This window comes from Thermobia domestica, chromosome 1 (assembly GCF_964235325.1).
Source record: "Thermobia domestica chromosome 1, izTheDome1.hap1.1, whole genome shotgun sequence".
In the NCBI taxonomy this organism is placed as follows: domain Eukaryota; kingdom Metazoa; phylum Arthropoda; class Insecta; order Zygentoma; family Lepismatidae; genus Thermobia; species Thermobia domestica.
The window spans coordinates 250,487,512-250,513,285 of NC_137454.1; the positions used below are offsets into that span (position 1 = coordinate 250,487,512).

Consider the following 25,774-nt stretch of genomic DNA (forward strand, 5'->3'; position numbering starts at 1 on the left):
AATGCGATTATTGGGAGTGGGGAATGTTCACTGAGCACTAAATTGCCCGACCACAGCTCTGAGAGAACGGCCTTTGTACAAGAAAAGATGATTGACCATATATTTTGTTCCCTCTTAATTCTTCGGGTTTACGTCACATGGAGTAGGACGACGACGAAGCACAGTGGTCGGAATGACGAGAAAATGCGGCGAAACTATTTGCGGGTGTATTGAAAGCGCGTTTCTGTCGATATTAGGCTGTTTTCGATTATTCTGCTGTAATGTGAATAATATTTTACCGTTTAAGGCCAATCATGTGGGTTGTCTATGTAGGTGGCGAAAAAGTTGACATTTTCAAAACCAGGTTTACAAATACCATCTTGGGTCGTTATATTTTATATATATATATATATATATATATATATATAATTTGTGGTAATGTTATTTTTTATTAAAATTACAGAGTAAAGACCTCATTATAAACAAAATAAACATGTTTTTGCACAGTAACGAAAAATTACATATAAACATGAATAATGAATTTAATCAGTCCGTGTAAGAAATGTTTACAGAAACGAAACTATCTAGCAACATACATATTTCAAAGCGAAACAGTGGAAGTTGTCCAATCAAGTACAATAAAAGTCACAAAATTCGTTTGTGAAATTAATCACTTTCAAAAAATCTCCGGTGCCCATACATTGGCAATGGTTATTTAAAAGTTGTAACATTTCGTTCGGCATATTATTATGATTTGAGGCATACTGGGTCTGAACGATGAAATTATCGGGTTAGACGATGCCCCCCAAAAAAAGTCTGGGTTTACATCTTTCCTAGAGTTCTTCTGGCACCTTTTCTCACGATACCTGCGGAAGTCTGTCACGATGTCTGCGGAGTTTTCTCACTTAGCATCTATATTGCGAGAGGAGCTATGGGTATAGTAAATCCTCCAGCGATTTACAATATTGGGAGAGGAGCTATGGGTATACTAAATCCTCCAGCGATTTACAATGTGCGCGAAGACTTGTCTAGATGGCAAGATGACATGACACAACGTGACTAGCAGTCAGTCTCTGTGAGCATTGAGTGCACGCCCAGACTAACTGAAGCTCGCTTCGTTTGCCAAGTAGCAGAAGCTAATTCTAACAAAAATCATTAATTCAGAGACCACAGAAAACCTGAAACCTTGGACTTGTTAGGAAAATTTTAAAAGTCTATAAATATACAGCAAAGCATTGATTTTGAATATAGTGTTGTAAAAATGCCCCCAGTGCGCATACGAAATGCCTCAGAGGCACTGCTCTTGGCCTTAAAGGATTGCTATAGATCTGATCAACAATACTAATATTTATCATTTCTTAACTATCAACATACGAGTAACAGGTCAGTTATACTACCACACACGAAAAGCATTTTTACAAGAATGCGCAATTATCTACTTGCGACAGATGTTCTCATGAACGAGTGATGCCAGGATGAAAAACAAATCTGTTCTACATAGAGTGGACATTCCCCTATTAAAAGATTATAGACATTCGTTCCAGTGATTCGTAGAGTTCATTTTGGGGGTTTTGTCCAGCTTTCTTTGCTATTTCGACCACTGTGCGACGTAATAATAAAGGTCAAGTATGGGGAATTAGACCTGAAAGTTCCTCGTAAAGACAACAAAACTCAGTTTACACACAACCACATATGGTCACTTACTTGGACTTACAAAGAAAGTTTCCGACTTCAATGGCTTAGGCAAGTGCTTTCCTCAATATTTTCTTACATTCAAACGACTTTTCACCAAAATAATGAAGAAGTAAACTAGAACTCGCAGCAAATCGGATACATTCATTCTAGTTTCCCTTTCGATTTGAGCATTATTTGCCCTAACATCTTGCATAAATCATAACCTTCTTCGTTTCCTTACTTTTCTTCCACCTTTATTTCTCTTCCCAACTGTTGCTTATTGCTCTCCCTTTCAACCATTCAATTTTCTCAACTTGACGTTATATCATTTCGAGGAGAGAATTTTTCACTGTTCTTTAATAATGCAAATAAAAGCAAAATAATTTTCGTGAACAGTGATATATAAATAATGAACAAAATGAACCTAAATTCAATTTTAATAATTCACTTCTGAACTTAATGAAAATACGATCCTTTTGAAACTGAAAGCACTATCAGAGTTGAATCAATTGCAATAGTGTAAGGAATCACAACTATACTCAACTTTTAGCTCACGAAATTTATATTTTGTGCTTACTAGTGTTTAGAGTACACAAAAGCGGTGAAGAATTACTAGAAGTATTACAAATGTGGATGAATACAGGGAAAGAGCACAGAATACTAGCTGAGACGAAAATTAATGAAGTAGTAATACACAAAATAGAGGAAACAAGAACAATATTGGAGATAACCGAAAAGAACTTGTTAGTTCTTGTGTTCTAAGGGATATAATGAAATCTATGGTGGAAAGTAAAAGAAGGAAAGACAATTCACATGTGAAATGACACACATGCAATTCACGAAAATGACAATAATGACATATTCATATTGAGTAACCTGAGAAAATAAAAACGGAAAAACTGTGTTCTTGGATCTGCATACACTGACATTTCTAAGAAATATTGATATAATTACGAAAAAAGCAATGAATATAAACCAGGCTTAGTTCAGTAGTGAATCTCTTGTTTTGGAGAGATTAGTTTGGAATTGTAAGTACACAAGAATCACTCTGCATATGAAAACAAATATTAAAAGACTCAGAATTGAAAATTCTAGACAGTTTCGACTACATATGGAATGATGCATAATAACATAAAAGAAGTAGATTATAGATTTTCCGTTCCTTCCTTCCAGAACGAGAATTAATTTGGGGAATTTTTAAAAATTCTCGTTACCATGGAAACTAATCTACTTGAAATGAATGAATATTGACAGTAATGGATGCGGGATGGATATCAAAACTGAATTACTAAACTGACGGAAATGACTTTTTAAAAATATATCAACGAGAGAGGAAAAATATAGTATGATGAAAGTGAAATATTATATATATATTCTATGTGTGTGTAAGTTTTTATTTCCGATCAATTTGTACTCTGTGAAAAGAAATTTGTTAACGAAGAATTATTTGGGAAAGCTTGTTGAGTCTAAAATTAATCTACTGTATACATAAAACAATGTTCGCATATGAAACTAATTCTGCAGTTTCATTAAATTGTATTACAGATTTACATTGCTTGCTTGATTACCAACTAAGGAACTCTCCATTTTTCGAGGGTAAATTTTATAGCAAATTTAGCAAAAATATCTTGTTCTAAATCTACATTTGGTCCGTAAGTAGTAATGATTGAAGCGTCGAAAAGAACGTTACGAGCATTATATACACATTAATAAAGTGAGAACATACATTCCACATACTCACAGGAAATTTCAGACTGACTGCTAATTTTTCTTAACTTTTCTGCTACATTACCAATTTAGTTGATCATCATGGTACTTTATCCTTTATTCAAGATTTTTAGAATGTTACAATTTTAAGATAAAATGGTTTTCTTTTTTGAAGAACACTAAATACTACGAAATTATATTAGGATTACGTTTCAAACTATATTACCCTATCTTCCACGTAAAACAAGTAAGAAAGAAAATTTCATTAGACGTCATGAGCTTCTTAGGATGCCAACTTATGTAAAATTCAAATCACAACTCTTAACACATTTACACAAGTAATATACACTTAACAACAAAATATTAATAGGTATACGTACATCGATGCTTTCTGCGAGGTCTTCTTCTTCGTCAGAATCTACGATAGATTCAACCAGCCCCGAAAGATCCACCTCATCGGCATCCAACGAACTCTGGACGCTTTGCATGGTGTCGGAGCCGCTGTAGGCCGAACTAGTGTCGCTGCTATGAGAGCTGCGGTTGGATTTGAGGTAGAGCTCCGTCCGAGAAAGTACGCTGTGCACGGGCGGCAAATCGCCAGGATACTGAAAAAAAAAAAAAAAAAAAGTCACTCAATACAAGCACACTCAACGAATTATTCAGTAGAACCTGTCAAATACCGATTTCAGTCTAATGGAAAGTCAATGCCAATGGTAGAAAAAATAACAGTTTACTTTTTTGCTGCACTTTTGTTTTTATTCCAAGAGGAGAGAGAAATTACAGATACATGGAACTAGCATCATGTGAAAAGTTTGTAGTACGGATTAACTTTCCTTCAGAAGCCGCTTAAGTTATTTTCCCCGTTATAACGTACTTTTAACACAGCGGAAAGCTAAAACATTACATACCATACAGAATATGTCAACTAATTTATGTTATTCGTTTGTAGAAACAAGCATAACGCGTTACAATTTTAGCCACGAAGTCATTTATTTTTAATATTTCACAGTAAAACTGAATCTTTTCCAAGTGAAATTTGGTTTAATATTTTTTCAATTTACAAATTACGAGACCAAAAATTAATACCTTCATTTCTAGAAAACCTGTTAAGAGGGCAAACCTCTAATTTTCTATCTGTTTAAATTTGTTCGTATTTCTATGAAACTGTAGATACAGTCCAATTCTAATATTTCTTGTGTAAGTTACATACTCGTATTCCCTGAGAGAGAAAAAAAGAATGCCACTGAAAATAGTTAAACATTATTTTGCACAAATATGAAAATATTATCTCTACGAAGTCAAATATATCAACAGATAATCGGACATTCAGATTATGCCATCATTTAAATGTGAATCTATGCTCCTGTTAAATACAAAATGCATCTCTGTGACCATGTGACTAATATGCATGCTTTCTGTTACGGTGATCCCGGCTTCGATTCCTGATATGGAAGCTAGCCTCTGATACAAACTCGAGTAGTTTGGATCCCAATTTAAGTTGTAGAATCCCTTTAATATAACAGCCTATATCCTTTTTCAGCTTCAAGAACTTCGAATACGCATTGTTTAGGAGGTATATATAAAATAACACTTGTTAAAAAGTTGAAATGTGTAATACTTCTACTTCCGAATACGGACAGATTTCCCTACGATATATCTTATTTTAGTGTTTCTAAAGGGACATGTCAATGTAAATCAAGAACTGTCCTGGTTTAGGCCTGTGCAAAGCCCGGATTTAACAGGCTGCAAAGATGATTTACAAGACATTATGTCTATGTAGTATTAAACTGTTGTTATTCTAAAAAGCAATTTTTAAGCACTTACACTTATATTCTCACACAAAGAAAGATAGAACCAACTAAATTTCTTTATAAGAAAAGAAAGAATGCAGATGTGGTGTAAGATGGAATGTTAAAACAAGTATAGTTTTATTAGGAAAGTGCACTGCACAAAGGTCTGTTGAGCTTCTACGATTAGAGGGGGTTCCGGACCAGGTGGATCCTGTGATTGCACCCTTGGTGCAGACAAAGCACAAGTATATTATTTTAAAAGAATTACGAATCTGAGGGTTCTAGATTTCGATGACCACCCGTGAGTGCGGCTCTGGTGTCAACACTTTGCAAGTAACCCAACACTGAGATCAGGTTGCTGGTACTGTATGATGGAGACTCTTAGAATCATCCACAAGCCGAAATGATATACCATTTACTCAATTATATCTCCCATTAATAACATTACGGTAACATAAGAATTAGGTTATTTTGTTGTAATTTCGCTCGCTCTCAGAAGTTATGGATGAACAGAAGAGATCTAATCAGAGTAGTGAAATAACATCATTAATACACAAATTCTACAATATTATTAGCATTTAACAGGAAAAAAGTCCAAAAATGAAACATAAAACAATCGATAGATCTCGATGAGCTGAACAAAATGATATGGGTAAGTGTGAATCATCGCGTACAGTTTTCAAACATTTTTTTTCCCTGGAAGCCCAAAACTTTATGCTCTACAATTCACTCCACTAATTGAGGTGACACTGATACTGAAATATACTCTCACTACGCTCTTTATTATGATCCTATCAAGGTGACAGTAGATAGTGAGCGGTATTCCAATAATTTCATTAATCAAGTGTTAGTCACGCGATTAGTGCTGTATTAACTATGTACTAAAGAAGGTATTAACTCTGTACTTTTTAGTATTCAGAATGTTTGGAGGAGTTCAGTTAATAAGCTGATTTGGCTATGATTAACTAATATAACACCAATACAGCGGGTGAGAAAAGTAAATGTGGAAACTACGGGAAACTAGATATGTGCATGTGTAGTCTGTAAAAATGAAAATACATGAAATACGAAATGTTTTCTTATGTGGTTTGACATCAAAACAACTTATAAATACTTATGAAATCGAATTATAATTATACTTCTGAGGGATGGATTTACGGGGGGAATACGTAGAAGTCAATTAAATTAGCAACAATAAAAGAATAATGTTGTAATTATAAGGGGCAATAATTTATCGATCAGTTGCATGTGTTGCTCAGAAAACTGAACATTTTCTACTCATCTCTCACTATTCACTTAAGTAACAGTTTTGCTATTGTAGAGAACTCCGCTTGACAGCTACTTCATAGTTAATTCACCCGATGAGGTGAAAGGAAAGAAAAAGGTAATTAATTGTCTTTGTATTATTATAATGTAGTTTATTATGGATAAACCAAGGCTAAACGAGGGTACCCTCTGCTCTTAATTAGTCACATTCGATTAACTTAGCCAACTATTACGTGCTAATCAGAAATTATGAATACACTTCTGATAACCATGCGTTAGTCAAACCTTTAGTATGGCACTAATCACACGTCAAAACTACTCTGCATGAGACCCAGTATGTCCAATGAGATACTAGCTGAACCTACGCTCTACACATTACATCATTCACATATGAGCATGAATTTCCTTGTCATTCCTCACATCATCTGTACATGTCCCTTTACAGACGCAAGTGAAAGGAGTCTTGAAAAAAATTGACAAAGCGTATCATAAAGGAGATTTTATCGATTATTTTTTTTCTCAATATTTCGCACCGTTTGTAATATTTGAGCCTACTTCTGATTGGAGTTTCTAATTCATGCATTCTTTCTTCTTACATGCAGTATGTAATAAGCAAATACATTACATACACAATTAATTATAATGTCGGTGATATAGGGTGTTCATAGGGCAAAACACTCCAAACAATGAAGATTCATCTTAGCCTGGAGAAATGGTTATTCTTCGTTTTTCCATTATCATTTGGCCATGAAACAAACGCCTGAGACATATGCAACCCCTATACACAACAAAGTGGTGTTGGAATGTATAACGAGTAGGATATGTTTTAGTTTTTTTTTTATTATTTCAACGCTTCCAGTGTACCCTAAAAAATGTAACAAAGAAATAATGTTTTTTTTTAATATTCAATTAGAACTGGACAATCTACGCAAAATTTACAATCGATCAGTGAAAACGTCATCTTTCTAGTGCCTGTAGTTTCCGAGATCTCATTGTCGAAAGGACTGACCACAAATATATAAACATAGTTTAAAAGATGGAAGCACAATTAACATGCATTCATTTTAGAGTAGGCTTATTAAAATACAAAGGCTTTGAACAATAATTTTATATCATAAACTTTGTGAAAAAGATCTAGTTAACTACTTTATTTAAAGTACACATACTTAAAATGTTTGTCTCTGTTAAACGTGAAATCACACATAAACCGTAAATGAAAGATTTGAAAGCCAAAGTTATAGGTTGGAGCTCAGACGCTTGTAGTTGCTATTGTACCATTTTAATATATAGATAGCTTAAAATTATCATTAACTCATAAATTTTAATCTATGTTTAACTAAAATATTGTCCAAAGGTAAGATATATCAGTCAATAGATTATATGGAGATGAATAAAATAACATGCTTGAGGATAAATTCTCATGCGTATTTTTCCAGAAAATCAGGGAAAGCTACTTTTATGGCGTTAAAAATACGTCGTTCGTTGCCAAAAACATAGTTATTATTCTGCTGGAACATATCGTTAATTATTTGTAAATAAACGTATTTTATATGTAAAACAAAATACAGTGTTAAGTAGCAGATTGTATCTATTTTGGTTTTTCTTTTCTACGAACAGCGGCACACATACAACTTGTAGCCTTGGGCAAACTGGGCGCAAGTAAGACAAACGCAATCCTTCTTGAAAGATTTAACATTCATCACCTATTAGAAAACTAATAATGCTTGATTGTCCAAAAACAGTATATTTTTATATACATTTCATTCAAGTTCGTTTTTTTTTAAACTTAGAATTTTAATATTTCAAATTGTTTAGTTAATTAACTCCGGAGTAATGAGAAGGTAATGTGCAATAATGAATGGAAAAACAGCTGATATTTTCTATGTAGGTTACGTAGCAAAGTTTGCAAAAACCAATGTTTTTATTTTAAAAAACAAACAAAAAAACTTTTTTTTGGTTTAAACCAGGTTTTTTTGGTTTAAATAATTTGCTCTATGTATTTATATCACATATGGACAGAAATAAGTTTGTTTCGCCTTGGTGTTCTTATGCAACAACCGGGTTATGCTGGAAGGGGTCACATAAACTTAAAGCGGAATCCAAACCGCTTTTCGGCTTATATCCGAGAGAAAATTGTCCTCCATTTGAACTCGAAACCGGGACTAATTTACCACAAATGCGATACGTCTGCCGACTCACTCACGAAGGACCCGATAAAAATACGTTGTACTGATCTTTACATACTTGTTAATATAATTGTCAAGAGTCATTTCAGAACGCCAAAAAGATAAACAGCTGCACAAGTGAAACCATTATACAGAATTACATATGGACAATTTCAATATATTGCCGAGTGCAGAAGAAATATTTTAGTACAAGTTAGTTCACTACGACTTAATTTGCATATCAGTAAGAAAAGTGAATAAAGAATTATTTGAGTCCACTTTGGCTCTGACCCATTTATACATAAATAGATACGAAAGGTACTTCTGATTTCAATAAATACCACTCGTGGGGTTTTATGACCCCCCCAAAAGTACGGCATTTCGATGTATTTTATCAATAGTAAATATTATTAAAACGAAACAATATTTAGAATTTTTCTTTGTTTGCAATTGCATAATATTGACAAACTATAAAAAAAAATCACAAAAGAAACATTCATAAATTTAGAAAAAAAAAGTTGCTTTTGTAGTGTAATCTCTTTGTGTAATGAATGGGGAATTTAGGTCTGGATATAATACGAATAAGAGAGACAGGAGTGAAACGTGATAACCCACAAATGTGTGTTCATCAAGATTTTCGAACACACGCTTTTACGAACATTTTTCGTTTTTTGGTTTAAACCAGCCAATCCTGCTTAATAGCATTAAAAATCTAGGTCCTACGTTTCTTAAAAGTGGCATCGCATCGCAATTTGCTACATACATTTATAGAAATGTGATGCGAACGAAAAATTGGATATCAAAATACAATGCTTATTACTGAAATTACCTAGTTTTTTGCGACAAAAGCAGTATATCTTTTATATTCTTCGTGATAGAACTGTTCTCTTTCGATCTCACATATAATCGAAGTTCAATGATAAATCTGTTTTCGCAAATCACACGATTCTCTTTAGACGCATTTTAGGCTCTCACTTGAAGTACACAGCCTCAATGGATTCTTGAGACCCAAAATCCCAGCTTGGTTTTAGAAACCACAATCATATCCCAACGTTTATCTTTCAATGTTATCATAGATTCATAGCATTTGCTACAATATGAATTAGGAAATGAAAATTTGTGAGAGATTACATTATTAGATTTTTATCAAAAAGTTGTAAATGTTCACTTCGTGATGCCAATTCCTTGACAACATTACTGGTTCGTCACTTAATAAAATGCTCCATATGGACATATTTAAAACCAACAGGAAGAATCTGTAGAATGACAAAATTATTACATTTTTAAAAATATCAATAAACTGTCACTACTTTTTCTTTACGCTGTCATCAGTTTATTACATCAATACTTTGCGCCTCATTACCATACTTATTTGTGAAATAAAAGAGTCTTTATTTTTATTACTTCATGCCCACGTAAAACAGTAAAATGCATGTTTTCTCTCGCTACTGAAAATGTTATATAAAACTTATAAACTGACGTGCAAATTTTAATTTGTTTGACAGTTTGATAGTACGAAGCTAAATAAACAAAAGGTTACGTTAGTACCTAACAACAATATTTACTGAAATAGAGAATTTTCAAAATGCACTTCATCGACGCTGATGATGTCATAACATGAATAGCGTCAACGTTCTCCCTTGAGAATGGGTAGTATCTTAACATCAGTGCTATTTTCACTAAATAGTATTTTGAACATTATTAGAGAAACCGAACTTAATTCTTGAAATGTTTCCACTATTGACAAAATATAGGGAGAAAATAGGCGCGATATCAATGAACAGCCCTAAGATAAAAGTAGATATAAGTATAAACATGAATTTCAGCGATACAAAAAGGAAGATTTTTATTTCAGAAAGAAAACACAAATCATGAACGTCATAGATAAATGAGAAAAAAAATCACTCATAACACGGACCTACTAAAAATCAAGCAGTTCTCTCTCTCTCTCTCTCTCTCTCTCTCTCTCTCTCTCTCTCTCTTTTTTTTTTTTTTTTCGTTTTCTTCAGATGTTACGTATATTATTTCTGAATGAGTAACATGCTTGGATCATTGGGTGTATGAAGTTGAGAAAACGCAACTTTGTAAATGGAATAATTATTATTTCAAAAAAAAAAAAAAAAAAGTTCAAGAGTGGGAAAAAAATCAACTACAAAAGCTCTGAACCTTCATTCGTCCGTGAACAGTGTAAAAAAATTAGTGTTGTGCAATGAATAAACCTAGTAAGTGAAAACTCTTCTCTAACAGCAAGCGTGGACTAACATCAACCCTTACAAATATCAGGTTACAACTAGGCTACAGTGCTTGGCAGTAAGCCATCGGAGTTTGTTGTGGTGGAGCTACATTCATTAACTTTGCCGCGATCATTTTCCGCTTAACAGCACACAAACACAACGGGAATGAACAAATACTCTCACTTCTTGATTCCCCCCTTTTCCCATTTACACTATCAGAGATATTTTTAAGTTTATGGTGTTCTAAAAGAAGATGATTTTATATTTTTTGATCTTAGTTCAAATGTAATGAATATAAGGCCATAACAGTAAATTCAATGCGCCGTTCCTGGGTATTATTTTCTTTTAGTTTACGTAGTGCATTTACATTAGTTTTCTCTCCTTTTTCACTTTTAATGTTCCCGTATTTATTTATTTAACGTTTAGTGTTCCTCATTGCATGACTTGGGAAGAGGTCAGCTCAGCAACTACGGTGTGTTACACAGATTACACATAAAAATTCAAAAACCGGGATATTTCCTTCGGAACAACGTGGTGAATTGAAACAATTTAAAATCAGTATAATCTAGAGGTTTTCTTGATTGTTTGAGTGGGAGGTTGATGGGAACGTCAGCAGCATGACACTGTGTCCCCGTCACGATATTGACCAAAGACCCGGACTGTCAAACCTGAGAGAAAGATAATATAAAAGAGGGACCAGAAAATAAGCAAAAGAGAAATGTTGCAAGATAAAGAGCAAAACAATACGCAAAAGAAGAAAGATTAGGCATACAACAAAATAATAATAATAATAATAATAATAATAATAATAATAATAATAATAATAATAATAATAAACAAGCGATAACAATAAATAGAAATCATAAAAATATTCAATAACAATAACAATAATAATAAATAGAATGGAAAACAAAACAAGAAAGGGAAAGAGGAAAAAATAAAATTTAGCGGCGTAAAATAGAGACGAAAGGGATAAAAACGCTCAGAGAACAGGTCTCAGGTCACCAGCACGAAGAAAAACACTAACTCACTCAATAGAGATTACATCATCCCCTAAAACAATCCTAAGAATACTGGCCAGTTCGATATGTTCTCTGAAATCTGAGTATTCAGGCCATTCGACAAGAATGTGCCGAATATTCAAAAGGACGATACGTTCCTTACAGTATGAACGGCTAATGTAATCGGCTTACTCAGATTTGCACGTACACAAATTCGCTATCCTCAAAAGGGGCTCAAACTCACAAGGTGCGAAATCTCAATGAATCTCAACAAGGTGCGAAATCATAACAATCGAAGTGGGAGAGAGAGACAGGAGTGAACAAGGGACTCTTCATACTGGAATAGTTCGACAGAGAGGGTTCACACATTTGAACATCCGTGATTTTTAAACTTGGGGATTCATCTAACTACTAGTTTACCCATTAATTAATGAAATGCATGTTAACTACATATGAGTTACTGTAATTAATTTGCAAACTTCTGACAATAATGTGACTTTATTCACCTCTCGGTAATTTGGGAGCGTTTTCTTCCAAAAATATTAAGTGAGGGGAACTCTCCTAAAAGAAAAAAAAAGAAAAAAAAAGAAAAAGAAAGATTTCGTACTTTGGGCTCACGCTAGTTCAGACTCAAATTTCTCCGTCTCAGTCTTACTAACCTGAATAACGCTCACACTAGCTCGATCTCATTCCCATTTACTTCATTGGAGTTCACGCTCGCTGGGACTCAAGCTCTGGCTCGCTATCGACTTACAGCGCTCGTGCTCTATTGAACTCCAGGCCGATTAACAACCAGGCTCGCGAGTTTCGGACATTTATAGCTTTTCAACAACTTTTCAGTTACGGGATAAAGGATTTTTTTCTTTCCCAAGACATATCAAACTTCAGTAGATATTTATTATATTTTACTCAGAAGGTGAATGTGGTCCACACCACAAACGACCTGTTGATCAACATTGACTTAAGTGTTGTTTTAAAATTACCTAACATACTAATTCATGTATTCTATGGCTTTAGAAACCCACGGTTCATCGCCATAGAAACTTAATCCCTCACTAATTTCTATTCATACAAACTGAGTAGATTTTCGATTATTTTATTACCCATCTCCTGGCTACGCATCTTAGCTAAGCTTTCGAAAGCCTCTAGAACGTAATGTACTCTCACAAATCCTAATCTCAATCCCAGCGATATTCCTTGCCATCCTCGTCATCTCTAACGTCTGAATCTAGTCTACAATATGATTGATGACAAGTACCGGTACAGGTTGAAAAGTTATGCACTACGCAATGTTCTTCAAGCATACCGTCATCTTCACTTATTTTCGCACCAAATATATATATATATATATATTTTTCAAAATTTCTGAGGCATAATTTCTCTTTGTGAGATATAGAATAGCTTTTAACATCCATTACTTAAGTAAAATTACGTTTTTATTGACAAAATTCTTCGGTAATAATCGAAACTAGAGTTGCTAGATCTTATGTTTTTCCCGTAAGTTTCTAAGTTTTTTTCTCCCACGTTTTATGTAATACGTTGTAATTTTGAAGTAAAACAATTTCTTCCGTTTTTCTTAAATATAAAAATGATAGTTATTAACACTGACATTTTAACAATGTTTTTATATGTTAGTGTGATATATATGGAACTGATTTTTCACACAATCCAACGATGTATCCAGAGAACAAATGCCACACGTTGTGTTCCAACAACCAATCTTATGTTTGGTTTTGGTCTTAGCCTTCTTCTATCAATATTGTCTCGATTCACATCGTAGTTTTGATCGGTCTCGATATACTGATGTCAAAAACTGAAGCTACTGTGAGCTAATAAAAGAAGAACTCTAAATGATTGTGAATATTGATATGTCCAGTAAGGATTTTTTGAACGTCCGCATATATAAAGCACATGGGACTATTAAAGACATGTAAAGTCTTCATTAAAACACAAATAAACAGGCAACTAAGATTTATGTAATATACTTACTTGGTTGTTTGGGTCCCATTTAGCACCGAAGCTAAATAAGACTAGGATTTACAGCTTCAGGAACTACATGGGCTTATACCGGGAATTTTTATATATATTTTTGTTTTCCGTGTTGCAATTAATCTTAATGAAACTGCCCTAGTTTCCAATTAAAATTATTCTACGCTACTATCTCAAATCATATACGTTCATTATATGTAAATTCCGTAATCACATATCTTCCGTTTTTCCTTTTACAAAATCGCAGAATCTTCATTTTTCTCCCTCTGAAAAATCTGGCAATCCTAGTCGAAATGGTGTGTTTTGTACCGTATATATATCATTCATTACTCGTGATTAATATGTTACTTAGCTTATTACCAATGAAAATTTCCCAATATTATGCATTCTAATACAGTTAATAAATCAATGGTTAAAATCTTACGTACATTAAACAGCGAATTAGTCTTAGAATATATTGAACATCAATACTGACGCACTTACTCTGTTGAATTACTAATAAAACACTATAGAGGTAAAGTTCAAAGTATACTTCTTACACTCGTATCATCACTCACACATATCAAGTGTGGTATCCTGTAGGATCTGAAAGATATAAACATTACTAATTTTACACTAAAAGTTTCTCAACCGAACAAATAATTAACTCATACTCACGTAAAACGTAAACTTGCATACTCAAAATTCCTTATTACATATATTAATCACTGTTGAACAATTACTTATCAACGACATACCTGGTCATGGTCATGTTCACTTGACAATAGCCTCTGACGCAGCCCAAGCTCTGGCTGGTCGTAGACCAATCCTCGTTCCAAGCTCATCGCTGTGCACGGTTGTCTTTGACCACTCCGTCCGAGTTGTACATCTGGGTAGTCAATCTGAAAAGAAGGCGGAGCTGTTAAAATTTTGGTCAAACTAAAACTTTATTACAATACAGAAAAGCTACTTAAAAACAATACAAAAGTTCACAACAGTTCATCGTCACAGACATATAATTATATGCACACAGTTCTGCACGGATATTTCTTAAAGTTGATATTTCTGGCATCCTGAACTGGAAAATGTCTACTCCAAGAATGATTTTTCTCTCAAAATTCTGTACAGCATTTTCTCTACTAAAGTCATTAACTAATTAATTAATTAATTGTTTCCAGTAATTTATTTTTTACGCCTTTGAGAGACATAAATCTTTAATCAAGTTTCCTTAAATCTTACACAAAGAAATGATGGGATGCATATTAACTATTTAAATAAAGAAATAATAGTTCTTTTTACCTAAAACATCCAGCAACGGGCAATACTGGCACTGAGGAAGGTGTTAGCAATGCTCTCGAAACAGTTTACAAGTATTGCGAATTATTTGATGTTTTTGATAAGAAAAACTGTTCTTTCTTTTTTTAAATACTTCCTTTGAATCTAGTTTTCAGAGAAAAATGAGCTTCCAAGCGGTGTAGTAAGTGTTCTCATCAAATACCCTTCGTAAGCCTCGAAATATGAATGTAAGGCCGTTTCTTCCACCATCCTTCTCCATTCAATTACGCTGAATTTAAATTTAGAATGTCTTAAATGTGCGAAAACAGCAGTATTTTTTAGTACTTTCCCAAGGAAAACAGTAGACAGAGTAAACCATATTGATTAGAGCTTTCTCCTCCCCTATGAACTTAAGAACACTTCCAATACAAAAAAAAAAAAAAAAAAAAAAAATCTTGAAGACCTGCAACCGCCAAAATTAAGCGAACATTGTCAGAATGAGCAGAACAAACGAGAAAATACCTAATGGAATGGTTGTTTCTTTTCCTCTTACTTGTTTACTTTTTGCAATTACTTACATAAAATAGTTCCACCACCAACTAAATTATTTCTCTTTTCCTTCTTTCAGGGAAACATATATAGCTCTAGAGGGAAAGAAAGAGAAAACTGTTTCAGATCTCATGCTCCATCAACTTCACCCTTCAAGACATCAACCCAAAGACCAAGGAGGGAAAATATATAACGACATCTAGTTTTAACAGCTAAAGGACGAGAGAAGAATAGAACAGAAGTAAAGGGTTGTCAGTTTACAACGTAGAACTAAATTACATTAGAGTCACAAGGAATTACGTTTTAATAATATCAAGAGATGAGTTTGTTTCCAACCTAATGGAAAGGCAACTCTAAAGTGATTTTTTTTTTTAAAAAAAAAAAGAAAGAAAGAAAGAAAGAAAAGAAAAGAAAAGAGTTTAGCCTACTCCCGCGCTTCTCTCTTGCTTTCACCCTCCCCTTTGTTTTATATTTTTATTTCTGAAAAAGGAACAGTCGATTCTGTGATGATGTTTTCAATACGATATGAAAGAATTCTTGAACTTTTCGAGCAAAGAGAAATTACAATGAAGTTGAGTAAGTTACTATTTCTGTAAGTGTTTATATAATGCTACTGAACAATTTTCACATTTTAAAACCTACAGAAGTTGAAAAAAAAATTTCAGTATATTTACAAAGTGCTTTTCAAAAATGTTTCACTACTGAATAATAAGTTTTTGGGTGAAAGTGCTTACATAGTGCATTGCAAATCTTGAGAGAACACTATTACAGAATTTCTTACACTGAAGTTCTGTAAATAATTTTCACTGCTTTTCTTTATATCTAGTAACAATAGCTCATTAAAAAGCGAACTTGCTTTTACATTTTACATCTATTTTGCACTTTGTTTATTTATTTTTGTACATTATGCTACCATTTAATGTGTCAGTTTCAAACTGAAGACGATAGCAAGACGATACGGCATGGAAGGCTTTCAAGTTACGTCAGAATAGACCTAGACTACTAATAATGAGTCACAACTAAACGAACTCTTGATTATATCCAATCTTGTTTATTCGCAAAATACTCAACTATCTTACTCACGCACTGTGAATGACACTATAGGTTGTATTACTAAATTTTGTTAACATTACTCTGACAAATATAATAAATGTACTTTGTAAGATTTTCTGTATAATATACAGTTTAGCGCTAAGCAGTTTTAAAGAACTAGTTCGAAATTTCACATGGTAACTGTTCTTTCTCAACCTTTTTCAATTTTTTAATAGGAGAACCTTGTTGCTTCACTTTTGTATCAAGTAGAAACTGGCTAAGTTTAGCAAGAGAAGTCTAATGTTCGAATTAGATAGCCGGCCATAGAAACTGAAGTTTGTGAGTTTTCCTCAGTTTCACTAGATCATACTGGTGTATACTCCGTGTTCCACTTATTCCTAATTTCTCATTATTACTGTTATCGTTGTGTAAGGGGGTGTTAATACTTGCATTGTAAATTGTCCTTAAAGGGTGTATATAAAATGTTTTTATGCGAATAAATAAATAAATAAATATATACTATTTCTTCCAGGTTTCGCTATTTTGTGCTTCAAGAAGGTACGCAAACTATTAAACACAGTTTTCATTTTAACAAAATTTTGGATAAAGATTTATATTTATTTACTGAGTAATTAGAATATAAAACGGAATATTCTCGATCAGTTACTTTACGAACTGAATGTAGTTTCTCCGTTATTCCATGATTTCGTACTGTAAAAGAAAAGAATTTAAAAGAACGTTTTTTTTTTTTTCCCTTCAATATTGCTATTATACCGAAAGTTTTAGGCTGACATGCGGAAAACAGAAGAGTATAGACTGTTGTTGGTAGCTGATAGTTTGATGAATCTTCTGTCGATTTTGATTGTTTGACGACGTTAAAAACACTACTAGTTTACAATTGACATTAATTTAGTATATGGCAACATCTCCCCAAGGATTAACAGGAGTTACAGAAGTCATTTTAATCATCAAGAATGAATCACCTCGCTAACCCAGCTGTTTCTCTTGTTTTGTTTCACCAGTTGTGACGTCAAAGCGTGATCAGATTATATTAAAAGCTCGCTAACACGACCCAGATTGTTAACAAGCAAAACGACAAGCCCAGACAATCATTACTGCGTTTTGAGTGTTGGAGGGAAGTGAGGAAGAAGACGAGGATGATTTTTATATAGCAAGAGTCTATTCACAGTGGATAATAAATACGAAATACTAACGAGGGACGACAAATAGAAGTTTTGATATCATACATATGATTATATTTTCATTCCTAACTTAACATAACTGTTTAAATAGTGATATAATTAACCCCTCTTGCAATGATTTCATGATGAGATACCTTTTAGAACCAAATAATAGTTATTACACAAGGTAGCTCAGTGGTAGAGCGTTGATCTCTGGTATGACGAGTCTGGTTCGATCCTAGACCATGAGAGTTTGTGAACAATTTCGTGTTTGTGGATTTTCTCGAAGCTTTCCCCACTTTCTCATTTCACTACGTCTTCCGTTTATTATTCATTTGTCTTCTTTAGCCTAAAAGCCATAACGTGAAACATTGAACTGACAAATTGTAGCTTCAGAAATACTGATCTAATATTACTGCCTGTGTGTATTTTTTTGTTGTATATCACCGTATCTCATATACTCAACTGATCGTATTTCCTTGACAAGGGTTAGAATAGGGCAGCAATATGCAGAACCTCGCCCGCTTGAATAATGCCTTTTTCAATTCAATTCAAATCAATAATTAATCATTATTTTATGTCTCCTAAATGCTAGAAAATTTGAGGAAAGACTGTAAAGAACATGGGATGAAAAACGTTAGGAAGAAAAATAAACATGGTGATTGGTGTCAAATATAGAAATAGGAGAGGAGAAAATTGAACAGAGGATTAGTTCTCGATACCTGGGTAGTATTATAAGCGTAAACCTGAAGAAGTGCAAAAATAAAATAAAAACAATAGTTGGAACTGGCAAAGAAGCTTTTAAGAAAAAGAAAAGTCTGTTTTGTGGGTTATTGTCTAAAAAGTGAAGGAAAAGTTTCGTAAACTGTTTCGTATGGAGTACTGTACTGTACGAGGCGGAAACATGGACATTAACCAAAAATTATGAAAAACGGCTGGAAGTTTTCGAAATATGAGTGTGGAGAAGAATGAGGAGAATTTGCCGAGTTGAACAGAAAACGAATGAAGTGTTAGGAATAGTAGGAAAGAAAAGAACAATCTTAAATGTAATTGAAAAGAGGAAAAGAAACTGGTCAGGACATTGGCTGAGAAGGAACTGTATCATGAGGGAAGTGCAAGGGGGTATGGTAGCAGGAGAAAGAGGAAGTGGCAAAAAAAAAAAAAAGCTACGGCTGATAGATGGTATTAAAAAATTAAAATCGTACGTCAAGACGAATAGGTTAGCTGAAGATCGTGGTGCATGGAAGCTTCTCAGTTTCGGCAAATGACCTGCCAGTATCAGCAGAATATCTATGATGATAACGGGGCTATTTCAGTACGTTGGCAAGCTGAAGGGGAAAAATGGAACTAGCAACCACCACAACTAGAGCTCCGTTTGAATATAATTCTAACCGAATTCGAAATCATTCATTGTCGAGAGTTTAAGGCCATGAGGCTGTATCTGCTGCTAAAATGAAGTGAGTTTCAAACATCTCCTAGGTGTTTTATTCGAGGGAAACACTTTCGCGGGGACTGAACCCAGATCCGACCATGCACCATATACAACACATTTTAGCTACCTGACCAAAAGCACCTGAAAGTCAAGATAATTAACGTGTAACTTCGTAATACTCATACATAAAATATTATAGAAATCTACTAAATATTTTCTTCACATGCTGGAAAGTTACAGCAAAATATCGGAAACAATAATTACAAAACTCTTCATTCAGGGCCACAAAATTTCTTGTTTCAAAAGAAAAGGAAAAAAGCTTTCGAAAAAGAAAAAAAGGAAAATGCGAACAATACTGGCAATGCTTCAATGAATGGTTTAGGTTTAGTTAAGCATTAGTGAAGCGTGCTTCCTACACATCAATGCACAGAATGGCACGGAACGTTTACTCTCTTAATTTCTATAGGAAACTCAATTGAAAACTCTTGGCATTCTAACGTTTTCCGGTTATTACATTTAAAGGAAAATTATAAATATGTTTTCTGGCAAATTTCATTTATTATTTTCATTTGAAGTTGTCTATCGTAATTTCTCGTATTCGACCTAAATTTCACAATGGAATAAAAGTACGGTTTCAAGTCAGCGAAATTCTATCATATTATTATCATCAATGCAAAATTGGCTATTTTCAAGTTAATATTGATATTTAAGAAGAAGCAGAGTTCTGCTTTTTGTAATTAGTTCTCTCTTTCAAATCAAAATCTTACAATGTAATGAGTATTTATTCATATTCCTACATCACCAACATCATTATTTGTGATTCTGGTTGCATAATTCATAAAGCAGTTAACAACAATACGCTAATGTAACTCAAAATTACACTAATTAGCATGCAGATAATATTACAATCGATATGGAATGTAATGGTGCACCGTATTTCTGGAGGAGTCTTATTCAACCTGGGATACACAATGACTTCAGAAGATACGTACTAGTGCTGTTAAAATTTGAATAATTTGAATAATGAACTACTCAATTTAACAGCACTAGTATGTACAATTTAAAATACGCATAATGCATATTACTTATTTCGTAATACCCTGTAGTTTTATATTATATATATATATATATATATATATATATATATATATATATATATATATATATATATATATATATATATACAATCAAAGAAACTATCGAGTTCATAATAGAATTATTTCATGCTAACTGTAATATAATTGTAATAAATTTTGGAGTGATTCTCCTGTTTACAGTAAAACTGGGTTACTTAATTAATGCGTAATAATCTATAATTTATGTTTCATATAATCTAACACATAAAATTCAAAGTGACTGTTTGTGACTTCATAGCGCTTGAACCACCCAACAGTTCTCGATCAAAGTTTCAACATAGACGAGGTTCGGACCTTGGATGGTTTTTATCCTTTCACTTTGACTGTAGAACGTAGGGGGGGGGGGAGATATAAAAATAAATAAAACTTAATAATTCTTGTACCAACCGATCGATCTCGATCAAATTTGCTACAAAGATGACGTTCGGAAATGAGATGATTTTTATCTTTTCACTTTGATGGTGCAACTTAAGGAAGAGAGAGGGTAAGATATTAAATTGATCGAAAATGACCGATATTAGTGTCGAGTCCATAGTTTTCGGGGTCGCTGAGACGAACAGTGACATTTCCGGTGGTGTTTAAATCTAAATTCACCCCTTTACGTCCAAAATAAAACTTATTCTCTTCGTGTGAAGAACGGGTATTCTGCCAGTTACTTATAATTTGAATTAAAGATAGCTTTAATCTTTGGGTACACATTTACACGGAAAAGTATCGTTACACGAGAAAAGATTTTTTTTTTTTTCCACCATAATAAAGTGACATAGTTGTTGTGCATCAATTTTTAGGTTCGTGGTTTTTAATTTTCGAAATTCTTTGTCTCTGCTTCTGTAGATAATGTATGTAGGTCCACCATTTGTGTGATATATGATACATTTATCTTCCTTCAATATTCAATATGTCACATTGAAAAAAATGTCTATAAAAGTAATTCTTAGATACGATATTATTAGCGTCTAACGAAATAAATAAATAAATAATAATAATCCGAAGATGAAACATACCAATTGGCAAACCTTATTGAACTAAACAAAATGGTATGCTGCGTGTAAAAGCTTATGCGTGATTTTCGAGAAAATGAAATAATAATAATTTGTAAACCTAAAAATTGATGGTGTACGAGAACCATGCCACTGTCAAACTGATGCTGAAACATACCATAATTAAGCTTTTCGTTCTGATACTAGCAAGATAACAGTACATAGTACGGTTAATGAGAGAGAGCCTAAAACTGTCATTAACTCTTGAATTTGGATTTCTATTTCGCTAAAATATTGTCCAAACATAAGATATATATCAGTCGATGGATCACAATCATCTGAACAAGATAACACGTTCGAGTTTTTTTTTTTAAATCGAAAAGAAGTCAACTTTTCTGGTGCTAAAATTTATGCCATATTCATTTTCAATAATAATTTATAGTGTTTATTTTGCTGCAAGAAATAATTATTTATTTATATATTTCGTATATAGCAAAACACACTTATTTGTGTATTTATACACAAATATTTAGCAGAATATTTCTCTGTCCCAACATCGACATACACATATATTACTCGTAACTTCTAGCTGAACTCCTACCATTATATCCCATACACTGAAAAAGATGGAGTACAACTATCACGAAACTGTGATGAAGGATTTGGTGGAACAAGAAAGCGTATCGAAATGAGAATCCCGAGAAAATACAGATACACGTTGTTCATATGGCTTGGAATCCAATATCTTATTTCACAACAACCAAGTAAATCCACAAAATTATTCTCAAACCACGAAGTAAGAGAAATGAAATTAAATACGCGTTTCTCCAAATATCTACCTTAGCATGTTATTTTATTTCATTGGAGTTTCACCTAACGAAAAGATCTCCATCCGAATCTTACAAACATTAGTAAACTCTTTGTATAAAACCCAAAACTCAGCAAATGTTTCAATGAAACAGATCTATGTACAGTCAGAAACAATATTAAGTATAGGTTGGAGGTACAAGGAATGATAGTTCCAACCTATATTTAATATTGTTTCTGACTGTGCGTACTAATCAGCACTGATCAATAAGGCATGTAATAAAATACGAGCTATAGTAGCTTCACTTAATGGCTTAAAACTTCAAAGAATGGTTGTAGCTTTTCCCGAATTTTATTGACGCAAAAAAGAGCAGAATTTACTGAAATGTTTTTATTAACGTTATCTATGTTCGATGACGCTCCAGTAATCAACGAAAAAAAATAAAGTTCTAAAAAAAATACATATATCGAGGTCAAACTAAGTTTTCCACAGGAAACGCTTCCGGAATTTGGTTCCTGATTAATTATATACTGTCAGTGTTTCGTAACGGTGGTTGTTTAGTAAACAAAGTTTTTTTTTTTTTTCGTTTTCAAACGCATTTGCTTCTGATTTCTTTTACCCTAACATCTGAATAATTGCGCATTAGGATCACGCAGTGGGGACTTATAAGATTGTACTGTTAGGGCATGCGTCCGTTACTCCACATACTAACCCTTGAACGAAAGTAAAATTTTGAATTTTGTCTTTTGGAATTGATTAACTTGGTCGAATTTTTTAATAGAGTAATAACGTTAACATTTTCTTGAGTAGCGATGACTAACTTACTGTATTGTTTAAAATGCATGCCATTCCATAACTTTTCTCACTCATATATATATATATATATATATATATATATATATATATATATATATAAAAGGAACTTTGAACTTTCGTAAATACCTGTAATTTAATACCGGGGAGGCAACAAAATACAAAATAATTTCTCTCTTTGCTGGAAACCACATCGTGAATAGTGAAATGATACCATACAAATCAGTCTCTGGATGACGTTACTTTATCTTCCCCCTATCTGGGTCTGATATGAGCCTTATAATCCCAAAAGTAAACCATGTAAGGGTTACGAACTTGGCCCTCCTGCGAAAAATCCTGCGGGCGTCCGAAGTCTCATTCTTATTTAATGTATAATAAAATGTTATCTCGTTAATGATTCATCTCTGGAATCGTTCTAATAGCTGTATATTAAGCAGGGTTGTTAGAATTTCCACTCAGTCCAAATTTTTCTTTCTTTCTTTTTCTGTTTTTGTAAAACCCACAATAAAAGAAAAACACCTCTAAAAGTATACTGAAAACTTGGATTGAATTAATAACATTAACGTGTTTATAATTACTTTCTGCAATCGTGTTTTTTATTACATGCCTATTTACAGAATTAGTTTATCTGTATTTATCAAGAGATCATCATCAGAACAGAATACCTTGGAAGAGAGAAAATGTTTGGGAATTATGCATATCGAAATTTGTTTTCGCTTATCAAATTCGTTAACAGTATTCAACTGTAATCTATTATACAAATATGAAAAGAACTTTGTGACCGCATCACGGGGAAACGGATAAACAGTTTGGAATGAATTGTTTGGATGTAGTATCTGTTCTTCGAACTTAGTTTTTAAGCATCTTAATTTGATTAAAAATGCGTATTCTAAGGGAGGGAAGCGGAGATTCAAAATTATGCGAAGAATTGAGTGTTTCACAATCCTCTTAAGTTAGGAAGATAAAACTTGAAATATAAACTCCTCATTAAAATACGTGGGCAAACGTTCCAACGTTTCTGAATTTTCATTTTAAGGAGGGGAATTTTCTATAATATCCTTTCCTCATTGAAAGCGATGTTGCCTGTTGTTTGTCATCGCATCACGAGGAAACTGTTGAATAGTTTGAAATGAATTTTTGAATAGTTAGTACTCACCTTGAGCCTGTTTCCTTTTATTATGTTACTTTGATTAAAGGGTGCATCCTAATGAAAGTAGAAAAGGTTCAAAATTTAAGCCAAAATTACAATAGCTCATGATCCCGTCCAATTAGGAACATGAAACTCGGTGTATAAACTCTTCATTAGTCTCTCTCCCAGTTTTTGAAAATTTCTGTTTTAAGGGGAAGAGATTTTCTATAATTTCCTTTTTTACATTTAGATCAACATTGCCTGATGTTTCTCATCATGTTACGGGGAAATGACTGAACTTTAAGGGTTTTTATTACAGCAAAATTAAACAATCGTTAATTTTTGAGTTTTTCTGTAATATCTTCAAAACAAATAAAAATATTCGAAAAGCAGAAACGTAGTGAACTAGATAATACTATTTTGCATGTGGTACCTTCATCACAATTCACCTACCTGCTTTTGGTATGCCGCTATTTACAGAACCCGCAAAAAAAAAAAAAAAAAAAAAAAAAAGCTAACTCTATCGACAGTTGCAAATTGAAAGCAGATAGATGAGTTGTGATAACGGTATCACATGCAAAATGATATTGTCTAGTACACTGTACACTAAGTTTTTGTTTTCGAATATTTTTATTTGTTTTGAAGATATCACAGGAAAAAAAAACTACAAATAGCGATAATTTAATTTCGCTGTAGTGGAGACTTAAGATGAGTTTTTGAACATGGTTAGTACCTATTTCAAGCTGAGATTTTATCGTGAAACTACTTAGAGGACCTATTCCAAGGGAGAAAGGAGTTCAAAATTCATGCCAAAACAGAATATCTTATGGAGTTTTAATTATTACACTCCTACGGGGCAGAGGAAGCTCGAATATTTCCCCTTGAACATAATTCCTTCCGTGCAAAGAACGGACCTTTCAGCTAGTCTGGAACAGAAAGCAATGCGACTACATTCCCTTTGTTTTTGTAGTACATAAGTTATGTATTAGTATAAACAAATAACAAAATGTCTTTCTTCATTATCAGTTCATTACAAATCGAAAAAGTTTCACTTAGAAAAGGAAATTACTAAAGCTATACTTCTATCTTCTCAACACTAACAGCAATCAAATAGTGAAGCTCCCGAATTCTTCTTGTGTACTTAGTGGAGTATATGACGTATTGTACAACTATCGTATGTAACAAAGGCTATTTAATCGTAAAATCTGTTGTAAGAAAGGAAATTGGAAATTGGAATTGGGGAAAAAAATCCATTTTCAACATCTCAGTTCTTTTTCTAAAAAAAAGAATATTTATTCAATAAAGTTGTTTTTCATTTCTAGCTCCTGAACTTGAGGTACCATCCCAGTATTTGCCTGAAGTGTTTTCAGGAGGACTAAAAGAATCTTCAGTCACGACGGCTGGCTTAGGGCTTTGAATCCTGAGCGTGATACGGAATTTTATTCTTATTCTATATTATATGGAATTACCCACCTCTTTGTTCCGCTACAAAATTGCCTACTTCTGTCTTTTTAGAAATCAAAATATAATCAAGTTTTAAGGTGCAAAGTCTGTCCCACGAAACGTAGACGAGCTTCATGGATTTCCTTCTGTGGCATTTTACTTTTTCTCTTTTCTTTTCTTTCTTTCTATCTTTTTGTATTATGATTAAGTTT

At 33.2% G+C, this 25,774-nt stretch overlaps 1 protein-coding gene across 10 annotated transcripts in view; it reads right to left on the bottom strand.

Moving 5' to 3' along the window:
• The window catches only part of PDZ-GEF (PDZ domain-containing guanine nucleotide exchange factor), an 835,430-nt gene that overhangs the window by 51,664 nt on the left and 757,992 nt on the right, over positions 1 to 25,774 (bottom strand). For all 10 annotated transcript variants that reach the window (XM_081771896.1, XM_081771905.1, XM_081771953.1 and 7 more), the window contains 2 exons: positions 14,543 to 14,686; positions 3,741 to 3,965 (listed from right to left, as the gene is read on the bottom strand). In XM_081771896.1, the coding sequence (XP_081628022.1) occupies positions 3,741 to 3,965; positions 14,543 to 14,686 (369 nt within the window). The remainder of the gene's footprint in view (positions 1 to 3,740; positions 3,966 to 14,542; positions 14,687 to 25,774) is intronic.